A 13124-nucleotide genomic window follows, 5' to 3' on the forward strand; every position below is an offset into this window, starting at 1 on the left:
AAACTTTATTGAAAAATGTGTTTTTATTCGTACAGCTGGTGCAGGATCTGCTGAAGAGCTTGCCCCAGATGTTTGCCAAGACCATGGAGACCCAGTCTGCTCTGGGCCCGGCCCTGCAGGCAGCCTTCAAGCTGCTGTCGCCCACCGGGGGGCGCGTGTCCGTCTTCCAGACCCAGCTGCCCAATCTGGGCGTGGGGGCCCTCAAGTCCAGAGAGGACCCCAACCAGAGAGCTTCAGCCAAGGTAGGGACTAGCGAGAGCCTGGGTCTCACTGGTTTATGTATTTTGTATCCCAAATGGCACCCTATTACCTATATAGTGAACTACTTTTTAGGTCCCATGTGTAGGAAATAGGGTACTATTTGCTGTACATATCTTTTTAATTACTTGGTAAAGAGAAGTATGCAGTGTGCACATCTGTTCTGCAGTGGCGGTTGAAACTTGATATCCATCTCAATACTCGAGATATCGTTTCTCGAGATATCGATTTTTTTAGAAATGTTTTGTTGTGCTCATTGTCTTGTGGTGATTCCCCAGGATATCCCGAACCTGTCTCCTGCCACAGACTTCTATAAGAAGCTGGCCCTGGACTGTTCAGGACAGCAGGTGGCTGTGGACCTGTTCCTACTGAGCTCCCAGTACTGTGACCTGGCCTCTTTAGGTGAGTGGTGCCTTCTGACTCATACATCTGAACTTCAGTGTGTTATTATTAACAAAGTGACCTTTTTTCAGCAGTGCTCTGTATGTGTCTCTGTGTTGCTGTATACAGTACCAGTCAAAAGTTTGGACATACCTACTCATTCAAGGGTTTTTCTTTATTTTGACTATTAACTACATTGTAAAATAATAGTAAAGACATGATTCCATATGTGTTATTTCATAGTTTTGATGTCTGATCAAAATTCTTTAAGGTGTTGATCCCATGTTTTATGAGCTGAAATAAAAGATCCCAGAAATGTTCCATACGCACAAAAAGCTTATTTCTCTCAAATTCTGTGCACAGATTTGTTGATATCCCTGTTAGTTAGCATTTCTCCTTTGCCAAGATAATCCATCCACCTGACAGGTGTGGTATATCAAGAAGCCAATTTAAACCGCGTGATCATTACAAAGGTGCACATTGTGCTGGGGACAATGGAAGGCCAGTTTAAATGTGCAGTTTTGTCACACAACACAATGCACAGATGTTTCAAGTTGAGATAGCATGCAATTGGCATGCTGACTGCAGGAATATCCACCAGAGCTGTTGCCAGAGAATTGCATGTTCATTTCTCTACCATAAGCTGCCTACAATGTCGTTTTGGAGAATTTGGCAGTACAGACCACGTGTAACCACGCCAGTCCAGGACCTCCACATCCGGCTTCTTCACCTGCGGGATTGTCTGAGACCAGCCACTCAGATAGCTGATTAAACTGGGTTTGCACAACCAAAGCATTTCGGCAAAAACTGTCACTGTCTCAGTGAAACTCCTCTGCGTTCTCGTCGTCTTCACCAGGGTCTTGACCTGACTGCGGTTTGGCGTCATAACCTACTTCAGTGGGCAAATGCTCACCTTTGATGGCCACTGGCATGCTGGAGAAGTTTGCTCTTCACGAATGAATCCCGGTTTCAACTCTACTGGGCATATGGTGTCGTGTGTGTGCAAGCGGTTTGCTGATGTCAACATTGTGAACAGAGTGCCCTGTGGTGGCTGTAGGGTTATGGTAGAGGCAGGCATAAGCTATGGAAAACAAACACAATTTGCATTTTATCGATGGAAATTTGAATGCAAAGAGATACCATGACAAGATTGAGGCCTATTTTTGTGCCATTCATCCGCCGCTCTCACCTCATGTTTCAGCATAATGCTCGGCCCCATGTCGCAAGAATCTGTACACAATTCCTGGAAGCTGAAAATGTCCCAGTTCTTCCATGGCCTGCATACTCACCAGACATGTCACCCATTTAGTTTGGGATGCTCTGGATCGACATGTTCCTGCCAATATCCAGCAACTTCGCACAACCATTGAAAAGGAGTGTGACAACATTCAACAACCTGATCAACTCTATGCGAATGAGATTAGTCGCGCTGCATGAGGTAAATGGTGGTCACGCCAGATACTGACTGGTTTTTCTTCAGGGATCGGTGACCAACAGGTGTATATCTGTATTCCCGGTGCCATGTGAAATCCATAGATTAGGACCTAATGAATTTATTTCAATTGACAGATTTTCTTATGAGGTCTAACTCAGTAAAACCTTTGAAATTGTTAATGTTGCGGGTTTTTTTTCTTCATTTATTCAAATGCCACATAAGGCCCTTCATATGTAGAACATCTTACTCTGGTTGGACTCATGTGTAATCTCTGCTTCATTTTCTCTCTCCCTCTCAGCTTGCATATCCAGGTACTCAGCAGGAAGTGTGTACTACTACTCCTCCTACCAGCAGCAGCACAACCCAGCCGGGGTTGAGTGCTTCCAGAAGGATCTCAAGAGGTACCTCACCAGGAAGATTGGCTTGGAGGCTGTAATGAGGATCCGCTGCACTAAAGGTAACAAGTCATCACTCAATACTTTCTCACTATGCTGATTGCCTTGCATTATGTTATTTCACATGGAAGCAGCAGAACTTTAAATATCTGACATTACATTATATAACGTCCTTGTGGAAAGTGTTCGCTGAAGGAAATCTCAATGACAATTGATGAAGGATACTGTGAACCCTGTAAACTTGTGGTTGTGAGTCTGTCTGCTCCAGTTAATTTCAGTATCTGGGAGTAAAAACTGTCCGATTAATTGTATTTCATTCAAATCTCTCGGACCCACTTCTATATCTAAACTCAACAAAAAAAGAAACGTCCTTTCACTGTCAACTGCGTTTATTTTCAGCAAACTTAACATGTGTAAATATTTGTATGAACATAACAAGACTCAACAACTGAGACTTAAACTGAACAAGTTCCACAGACATGTGACTAACAGAAATGGAATAATGTGGCCCTGAACAAAGGGGGGGTCAAAATCAAAAGTAACAGTCAGTATCAGGTGTGGCCACCAGCTGCATTAAGTACTGCAGTGCATCTCCTCCTCATGCACCAGACTGCACCAGATTTGCCAGTACTTGCTGTGAGATGTTACCCCACTCTTCCACCAAGGCACCTACAAGTTCCCGGACATTTCTGGGGGGTGGAATAGCCCTAGCCCTCACCCTCTGATCCAACCGGTTCCAGACGTGCTCAATGGGATTGAGATCCGGGCTCTTCGCTGGCCATTGCAGAACACTTGCAGGAAATCATGCACAGAACGAGCAGTATGGCTGGTGGCATTGTCATGCTGGAGGGTCATGTCAGGATGAGCCTGCAGGAAGTGTACCACATGAGGGAGGAGGATGTCTTCCCTGTAACGCACAGCGTCGAGATTGCCTGCAATGACAACAAACTCTGTCCGATGATGCTGTGACACACCGTCCAAGACGATGATTGACCTTCCACCTTCAAATCGATCCTGTTCCAGAGTACAGGCCTCGGTGTAACTCTCATTCCTTCGACGATAAACGCGAATCCGACCATCACCCCTGGTGAGACAAAACCACGACTCGTCAGTGAAGAGCACTTTTTGCCGTTCCTGTCTGGTCCAGCGACGGTGGGTTTGTGCCCATAGGCGACGTTGTTACTGGTGATGTCTGGTGAGGACCTGCCTTACAACAGGCCTACAAGCCCTCAGTCCAGCCTCTCTCAGCCTATTGCGGACAGTCTGAGCACTGATGGAGAGAGTGTGCGTTCCTGGTGTAAATCGGGCAGTTGTTGTTGCCATCCTGTACATGTCCCGCAGGTGTGATGTTCGGATGTACCGATCCTGTGCAGGTCTCGTTACACGTGGTCTGCCACCACGAGTACGATCAGCTGTCCGTCTCACAGTACGGACATTGCAATTTATTGCCCTGGCAACATCTGCAGTCCTCATGGCTTCCTTGCAGCATGCCTAAGGCACGTTCACGCAGATGAGCAGGGACCCTGGGCATCTTTCTTTTGGTGTTTTTCAGAGTCAGTAGAAAGGCCTCTTTAGTGTCCTAAGTTTTTATAACTGTGACCTTAATTGCTTACCGTCTGTAAGCTGTTAGTGTCTTAACGACCGTTCCACAGGTGCATGTTCATTCATTCATTGTTTATGGTTAATTGAACAAGCATGGGAAACAGTGTTTAAACCCTTTACAATGAAGATCTGTGAAGTTATTTGGATTTTTACGAATTATCTTTGAAAGACAGGGTCCTGAAAAAGGGACAGTTTATTTTGTATGTTGATTATTGTGAAAAGAAAATATAAAACTCTGACCCCTCAACTTCCATGCAGGTTTGTCCATCCACACGTTCCATGGGAACTTCTTTGTGCGCTCCACGGATCTGCTGTCCCTGCCCAATGTGAACCCAGACGCGGGCTTTGCTGTGCAGATGTCCATTGAGGAGAACCTGGTGGACATGCAGTCCGTCTCCTTCCAGGCTGCGCTGCTCTATACATCCAGCAAAGGTACACTGTCTGGAGCTGCTGTGATGGGGGGGGGGGGGCTCTGAGATCGTGTAGGGAGCGTTACCATAAAAATATTAGCTGTGTTTGAATACTCACACTAACCATACTATTTGTGACATACATTGAGTATGTAGTGTGCTTATAGGTCATACTATGGGTATAGTTAGTATGCCAAAAGTTCCTGGATGTTGTACTACATTCACCAAAATTCAAAGTATACAAGAAGTGGGACACTTTCTGTGCTTTTAGGGCCCATAATGCAATTCTTCAGAATGGGCGTGGCTTCACATTTTCAGATTTGAAGAAAATGGGGGGGAAATATGCTGCCGAAGTCCGAGAGCGGATACTAATTATGACAAATGTTGAGCAATGTAATAAAGTAATGACTTTTCAAATAAGTTACGTTACATGTTGTCTGACAATTTGTTAGCTACGCTAACCTTATGAACCACATAGCATATCATTACAGCAGTTGCTTGTATGTTAGCTAGCTACCTAACGTTAGTTTGCTACTAATACATTGTACTTGCCAGTATATTAACTATATACTATCTAACTTTTATTGACTTGATTATTCACGTCATTCTTTGCTTAGTTAAGTGGTATAGTTGTTGTGCTTTCTCAATGGACATTGTTAATGAAGTCAGTAAGATGTCTAGCTAGTATTTGTTATGCTAGCAAGAACTTGCATAGCAACAGCATCGACTTCCGGTAGGCAGGCTAAGCGCTAGTAAACTCAACTGAAAAGGATTCCGTTGGATTACAGTAAACTAAAATTAACTAATAGTATGTAGTGTATATTCTCATTAAGTATGTAGTATACAGTATGTTAGTATGCGTATTCGAACACAGCTATTGTCATTCTTTTTCTGTTGGATTTACTTGGTTTAGATTCACTGGGTGCGTCTCAAATAGTGTTAAGTTCATGTTTTAAGTATCCCTATACTTCTGTTATTACGGGGCTATCACTCAGTCAAGAGTGCGCCTGCGCAGGGAGTCTGTTGGTTGATGAACCTAGCCTTGAGTGTAATGGCTACCTTGTAGTGTGTTCATATAGTATAGTAAACTTTGTTAAACTGGAACCTTGTCGTTGTGTCATTTCGAGTTAACAAATAGCACCCTATTCCATACATGGTGTACTACTTTTTACCAGGACTCAAAAGGCTCTTGTCAAAAAAAGTGCACTATATAGAGAATAGTGTGCCATTTGGGACTCAGCCTCACTGTTTGTAAACATGAACAAGTGAGATGGAACACTTTTTGTAATGGATACTGAAATTTGAAGATCTTATTTCTTTCTGAAGTGCAATTTAGTTTTATTTGTTTCCTTTCTTGACAAATATTATATTTCCGATGCATACCAATTGTAATGCTGAAATAATAATAACTTGTTGCTTGGTGTTGTTTCTACAGGAGAGAGAAGAATTCGAGTCCACACCATGTGTTTGCCTGTTGTCAACTCCCTGTCTGACATCTTTGCTGGGGCTGATGTCCAGGCTATCACTGGTCTGCTGGCCAGCATGGGTAGGTAGTTCCAGGGACGCAGTGTTGGTGTAGTTATTAAAGGCTTGTTTATTTCCATCAGTACCAGGGGAAGTCCTTAGACTGTCCCATCATCCTGTGGTCTTTAATGTCTCATAGTGAGAACACGCTTGTCATCCACGCAGTGCCTTCCATAGCTGCCTCATTTGCATGGACAGATGGTAATGGGTGATGTCAGATGGTTGCCTGGTTACTGTGACCTTTGTGGAATCCAAGTGGCTAAATCAAACTGACTGAAGACTAATCTTCTTATAATGTATTGGAGGTTTTATTAGTATCAGTCACTGATAAAATATTCTACATGTTATTCAGTCACTTTATTTGGATGGTCTGGAAAGTCCATCTGTCGAAGCTCTACAGATAAACAACTGCTTGCTAAGGTTATTGTTGAGTTTAGAATAAGGGTAAGGGCTAAATTTAGGGTTAGAATGAGGGTTAGTACAGATGGACTCTCCAAATAGTGTTACCTGTTTTTCTAAAGAGAAACTACTGTAATATAAGGTACTATTATTGCTGGTTTACCCTGATATATATATATATATATATATATATATATAAGAAATGATTGAACCCAATGGTTGCTTTTTGTAATGAAGGCCATGACTGTAAACATGTACTGTACAATCATGTAACTTGTGAATCCCAATCCCCGAGGTAAAAATGTAGCTGAGAGTTTTGAATTCAATGCCCTGTTCCTGATGTGTGTCCTCCCCCTCTAGCTGTGGATCGCTCGGTGACATCCAGTTTGAGTGACGCCCGGGACGCGATGACCAACGCTTCCATTGACTCTCTGACATCCTACCGCACCTCTGTGCTCACCATCCAGCAGCCTGGCCTCCTGGCCCCCGCCTGCCTCAGGCTGTTCCCCCTCTACATCCTGGCCCTGCTCAAACAGGTCGACTACCCACCCACTCTCTCCCTGGCTAGTACCCTGGCAGTCTACGGCTTCATCCCATATGCCACCCTATTCCCTGCACTACTTTTGACCTGGGCTCTGGTCAAAAGTAGTGTACAATATAAGGAATAGGGTGCCATGTGGGATGAAACCTACTTCCCATTGGGATTTCAACTTTCACCGAAGAGAGGCTATTCCTGTAGTTATAATCCAATTTAGCATGGCATAAAAACCAGCTTTAAAACACCATAAGAAATCCAGTCAGTCAGATAAACTGACCAAGCTACCTTTTGGCTTACGGATCTCCTTTGTGATGCTTTGCTCATATGTTGTTTTTATTCTCTGTGGTCCACAGAAAGCTTTCCGAACCGGTACAAGCACCAGGCTGGACGACCGTGTGTTTGCCATGTGTCAGCTGAAGTACCAGCCCCTGGCCTACGTCATGCTGATGATCCACCCAGCGCTGTACCGCGTGGACGACCTGACTGACGAGGTGAGGGCTAGGGGAACAGAGCATAGATAATGAGAAGAACAATATTTTTCTCTACAGTTATATAGTTTATCACCTCTTATACACTCAGATCATTTAAAGAAAGAACACTGATATTCAGGTCTATGCTTCTGCTTTCATCTGACGTGTGGATATATTGCACTTTTCCTCTTTTATTAACCTAACTTCTCTTTTCGTCCCCCTCCTTCCACCCCCTCCACAGGGAGCCCTGAACATCAGTGAGCGCGCCATCCCCCAGCCCAGAGTCCAGCAGCTGTCTGTGGAGAAGCTGAGCAGAGAGGGGGCCTTCCTCATGGATGCTGGCTCGGTTAGTAGCATGATGATGATGTACACTATATATGCAAAAGTATGTCAACACCCCTTTCAAATTAGTGGATTAATCTATTTCAGCCACACCCGTTTCTGGCAGGTGTATAAAATAGAGCACACAGCCAATACAATATCCATAGACAAACATTTGCAGTAGAATAGCCTTACTGAAGAGCTCAGTGACTTTCAATGTGGCACAGTCATAGGATGCCACCTTTCCAACAAGTCAGTTCGTCAAATTTCTGCCCCGCTAGAGCTGCCCCGGTCAACTTTAAGTGCTGTTATTGTGAAGTTGAAACGTCTAGGAGCAACAACGGCTCAGCCGAATAGTGGTAGGCCACACAAGCTCAAAGAACAGGACCGCCGAGTGCTGAAGCACATAGGGTGTAAAAATCATCTGTCCTCAGTTGCAACACTCACTACCGAGTTTCAAACTGCCTCTGGAAGCAACGTCAGCACAAGAACTGTGCGTTGGGAGCTTCATGAAATGGGTTTTCGTGGACGAGTAGACGCACACAAGCCTAAGATCAACATGTGCAATGCCAAGCTTCGACTGGAGTGGTATAAAGCTTGCAACCATTGTACTCTGGAGCAGACTTTCACCATCTGGCAGTCCGACGGACGGATCTAGGTTTGGCGGATGCCAGGAGAATGCTACCTGCCCCAATGCACAGTGCCAACTAACGTTTGGAGGAGGAATAATTGTCTGGGCTGTTTTTGATGATTTGGGCTAGACCCCTTAGTTCCAGTGAAGGGAAATCTTAATGCTACAACATACAATGACATTCTAGATGATACTGTGCTTCCAACTTTGTGGCAACATTTTGGGGAAGGTCCTTTTCTGTTTTCAGCATGACAATGCCACCATGCGCAAAGCGAGGTCCATACAGAAATAGTTTGTTGATCGGGTGTGGAAGAACTTGACTGGCCTGCACAGAGCCCTGACCTCAACCCCATCGAACACCTTTGCGAGCCAGGCCTAATCGCCCAACATCAGTGCCCTACCTCACTAATTCTCTTGTGGCTGAATGGAAGCAAGTCCCTCACGCAATGTTCCAACATGTGAAAGGCCTTCCCAGAAGAGTGCCTGCTGTTATAGTAGCAAAGGGGGGACCAACTCCATATTAATGCCCATGATTTTGGAATGAGATGTTGGATGAGCAGGTGTCCACATACATTTGGTCATGTAGTGTTTAATTTATTAGGGACAGCTACAATGACAGCATTGACACATTGCATCATCAACAGTCGGATGCATTTCACCATCATGCTTTAGCTTGCGCCAATTTGCATGATAATTATTGAGGAATCCTTCTGTCATTTGGCGTACAAAATAGATAGACTTGCAACACATCTACAGTGGATTCTTCTCAACAAACAGACAGATGCAAAACACGAACCCAATGTGACTGACTTCAGTCTTCTCCATTCTCCAACAGGTGATCTATCTCTGGATCGGAAGAAACTGCAACCCCGACTTCCTCACGCAAGTCCTGGGGGTCCCAGACTACGCTGCTGTGCCTCAGAACATGGTAAGGAACCTAAGCACCTGCTCCCCCTTTAACTGTTTCTCTTAGCCCAGCTCCCCTGCTCCTGACAAGGTTCTGTATTGCTCACCAAGACCTCTGTGTATTATACTGTTATAAACCGAGTGGTTCGAGCCCTGAATGCCGATTGGCTGAAAGCCATGGTATATCAGACCGTATACAATGGGTATGACACCATTTTTTTTACAATTAAATTGGTAACCAGTTTATGTAATAGCAATAAGGCGCCTTGGGTTTGCTGTAAAAGGCCTTTATTCCGCGGCTAAGGGCTGTATCCAGGCATTCTGCGGTGCGTCGTGTTTAAGAACAGCCCCTAGCCCTGGTGTATTGGCCATATAGCACTTAATTCACACGTGTTGGTTGTATCTTTTGTTTGTGACTTATATTGTACTATGTGTGTATATATTGCACTATAATGCTGTTTAAAATGCGATGCACAACAAATTTCCTGAAAGGGAGACCATAAAGATATTATTATAATGTGTTGTATCTCCCAGAACCTTCTCCCGGAGTTGGACACTGCAGAGTCCCAGAGAACCAGAGCGTTTGTTGGCTGGCTGAGGGAACAGAGGCCCTTTTTCCCCATCCTGCATGTCATTAGGTAGGCAGTAGTAACTAGATGATATCACTGGGGAGTTGAGGCCATGTATGCATTCCAAATGGCCCCCTATTCCCTTTATAGTTCACTACTTTTTACCAGGGCCCGTAGAGCTCGTACAAAAGTAGTGCACTGTTTAGGGAATAGGGTGCCATTTGGTTGAGTTTGAAGCCCAAAATGAAATGAGAAGTATTAAGATCAGGTTGAACTCATTGACAATGAGTTTTGCTGACCTGTCAAATGACAGAGTTCAATTCTGCAAGAGACTGTGTAAATGTTGTGGATCCAACCTTCCCTTTTCCGTTCCTTTCCAGGGATGAGAGCCCACTGAAAGCCAGCTTTATGCAGAACATGATTGAGGATCGGACAGAGTCGGCCTTGTCTTACTATGAGTTTTTACTCCACGTCCAACAGCAAGTCTCCAAGTAAACGCAGCGTATGGAGTCAGCCCTGGGAACACTGACCGGATGTGCATCAGTGTGTGAACGAACGTTGGGAAGATTGAACCTGTCAGGAACGGCTGACTCTCACAGCATCTTCAGTTATGGCGCACTATTTTTGTGTCTAGCATTGCCTTTCCTAAAGATTGCCCCCCCCATCCGCAGACTTTCTTTCAAACAGATCAAACTTTGTGGTGACATGGACAGAGGCAACTAGGCTAATTCTGATTTGCCTCTTTTTGTTTTCAGCTGGAACATGTCAAGACCAGGGAATCCATGAAACGATATTATGTACATCAGTGATTGAACAAATCAGTGTTTATTCTCATAGAGCTATGCTTTCTAAGAGATCTTTTCAGATACAGTTCTGGCTATGGATGTGAAGTCTTGTTCAAAAAGCACCGTTGTATTTGTTAATAAAGTAATATATGTATCATGCTGAAGGCCATGTTGGAGGAGTATCGTCTAACCTTGGACTGTTTATTATTGGATGTCAACTTATGCATAAGAATACAGTATATCTCAGCTATGATGATGATGACAATAGTAATCTACCAATTAGTGGTAAAGGACAGAAGTTTGGTTATTGTGTCGAACAAATCTCTAGGCTTAATGTAAAGTCCAAAATGTAGATGTTTTTAAAGGTGAACAGAGCTCGTTATAATTTCCTGCCTTGAATGTTGTTGACTAAGGGGGATTCCACGGTAACAGTGACACTGAGACTCAAATATTTCACTTTAAAATGTATTTCAAACAAAAACCAGTGATTGCAAAGTTAAACAAACCATACAACTCTATGCATAATGTCTGTTACTGTGGAATTGCCCCTAAGCAATGGAATGCCGTCTCATCTCTTGGGTCTGGTCTTTCCTTCAAAGACTCACCCTTTTTCCTCCTCTTGGACATTCAAAACTATCATTTTTTTGTGTTTTTAGTTTAATTTATGAGATTCCCGATCTGATTAAATACGGTTATTGCCTTGTATGGGAACTCACTTTTTATTATTGAAACTGTTTAAATACAGATACATGAAATATTTTAATATAATAGGATATGGGAAATTCTTTAACGCAGACATAAAGCCATTGTGATCTTTTAATCATGCTTATTGATACTTGTATATTGAAAATACTACATTATAATGGTAAAGAATTGCTGATTTTAGTATGAACATATGAAGAGACGCTAATAAAATTTTGGGACTTTTTAAACGTAGTTGTGGTTTGTCATGGATGGGCAGAGTATGTTTTAGGTTACATGACCAATTGAAATTAGAAAGTTTGAAAAATGAAAGAAGAAAAAAAACGTGTGATAAATGGACAAACCAAAGGGTGTTTGATATAGAAGGGTAATCAGTGGCCATTCTGAACCTTGTTTGAGTCCAGTAGGTCACATGACCAAGGAGCTATTGAAATGTTACATTTTGAAAAATGTAAAAAAAAACGTGTGGGATGAAAATGGACAGACCAAAGGGTGTGCAATGTGTAGGCCTGAGTGTACATAGGTGGAAATTCACAATAAAACAACTTTCACTTGTCTACAAGACAGTAATATTAAATTGTCATATTGTCAAGGTAATCATTAAAAAAGTCCCTTAAAAGTGACCAGCTCTGTTCGCTGAAGGAAATCTCAATGACAATTGATGAAGGATACTGTGAACCCTGTAAACTTGTGGTTGTGAGTCTGTCTGCTCCAGTTAATTTCAGTATCTGGGAGTAAAAACTGTCCGATTAATTGTATTTCATTCAAATCTCTCGGACCCACTTCTATATCTAAACTCAACAAAAAAAGAAACGTCCTTTCACTGTCAACTGCGTTTATTTTCAGCAAACTTAACATGTGTAAATATTTGTATGAACATAACAAGACTCAACAACTGAGACTTAAACTGAACAAGTTCCACAGACATGTGACTAACAGAAATGGAATAATGTGGCCCTGAACAAAGGGGGGGTCAAAATCAAAAGTAACAGTCAGTATCAGGTGTGGCCACCAGCTGCATTAAGTACTGCAGTGCATCTCCTCCTCATGCACCAGACTGCACCAGATTTGCCAGTACTTGCTGTGAGATGTTACCCCACTCTTCCACCAAGGCACCTACAAGTTCCCGGACATTTCTGGGGGGTGGAATAGCCCTAGCCCTCACCCTCTGATCCAACCGGTTCCAGACGTGCTCAATGGGATTGAGATCCGGGCTCTTCGCTGGCCATTGCAGAACACTTGCAGGAAATCATGCACAGAACGAGCAGTATGGCTGGTGGCATTGTCATGCTGGAGGGTCATGTCAGGATGAGCCTGCAGGAAGTGTACCACATGAGGGAGGAGGATGTCTTCCCTGTAACGCACAGCGTCGAGATTGCCTGCAATGACAACAAACTCTGTCCGATGATGCTGTGACACACCGTCCAAGACGATGATTGACCTTCCACCTTCAAATCGATCCTGTTCCAGAGTACAGGCCTCGGTGTAACTCTCATTCCTTCGACGATAAACGCGAATCCGACCATCACCCCTGGTGAGACAAAACCACGACTCGTCAGTGAAGAGCACTTTTTGCCGTTCCTGTCTGGTCCAGCGACGGTGGGTTTGTGCCCATAGGCGACGTTGTTACTGGTGATGTCTGGTGAGGACCTGCCTTACAACAGGCCTACAAGCCCTCAGTCCAGCCTCTCTCAGCCTATTGCGGACAGTCTGAGCACTGATGGAGAGAGTGTGCGTTCCTGGTGTAAATCGGGCAGTTGTTGTTGCCATCCTGTACATGTCCCGCAGGTGTGATGTT

At 43.8% G+C, this 13124-nt stretch overlaps 1 protein-coding gene across 2 annotated transcripts in view; it reads left to right on the plus strand.

Moving 5' to 3' along the window:
• The window catches only part of LOC120056946 (protein transport protein Sec24A-like), a 31841-nt gene extending 20281 nt beyond the window's left edge, over positions 1-11560 (plus strand). For both annotated transcript variants that reach the window (XM_039005246.1, XM_039005245.1), the window contains exons 13-23: positions 36-242; positions 537-660; positions 2373-2531; positions 4330-4503; positions 5917-6027; positions 6765-6940; positions 7296-7433; positions 7654-7758; positions 9200-9292; positions 9805-9908; positions 10220-11560. In XM_039005246.1, coding sequence (XP_038861174.1) covers positions 36-242; positions 537-660; positions 2373-2531; positions 4330-4503; positions 5917-6027; positions 6765-6940; positions 7296-7433; positions 7654-7758; positions 9200-9292; positions 9805-9908; positions 10220-10334 — 1506 coding nt within the window. In that variant the 3' untranslated portion in view covers positions 10335-11560. The remainder of the gene's footprint in view (positions 1-35; positions 243-536; positions 661-2372; positions 2532-4329; positions 4504-5916; positions 6028-6764; positions 6941-7295; positions 7434-7653; positions 7759-9199; positions 9293-9804; positions 9909-10219) is intronic.
• The last annotated feature ends 1564 nt before the right edge of the window (positions 11561-13124 follow it).

This window comes from Salvelinus namaycush, chromosome 12 (assembly GCF_016432855.1).
Source record: "Salvelinus namaycush isolate Seneca chromosome 12, SaNama_1.0, whole genome shotgun sequence".
Lineage (NCBI taxonomy): Eukaryota > Metazoa > Chordata > Actinopteri > Salmoniformes > Salmonidae > Salvelinus > Salvelinus namaycush.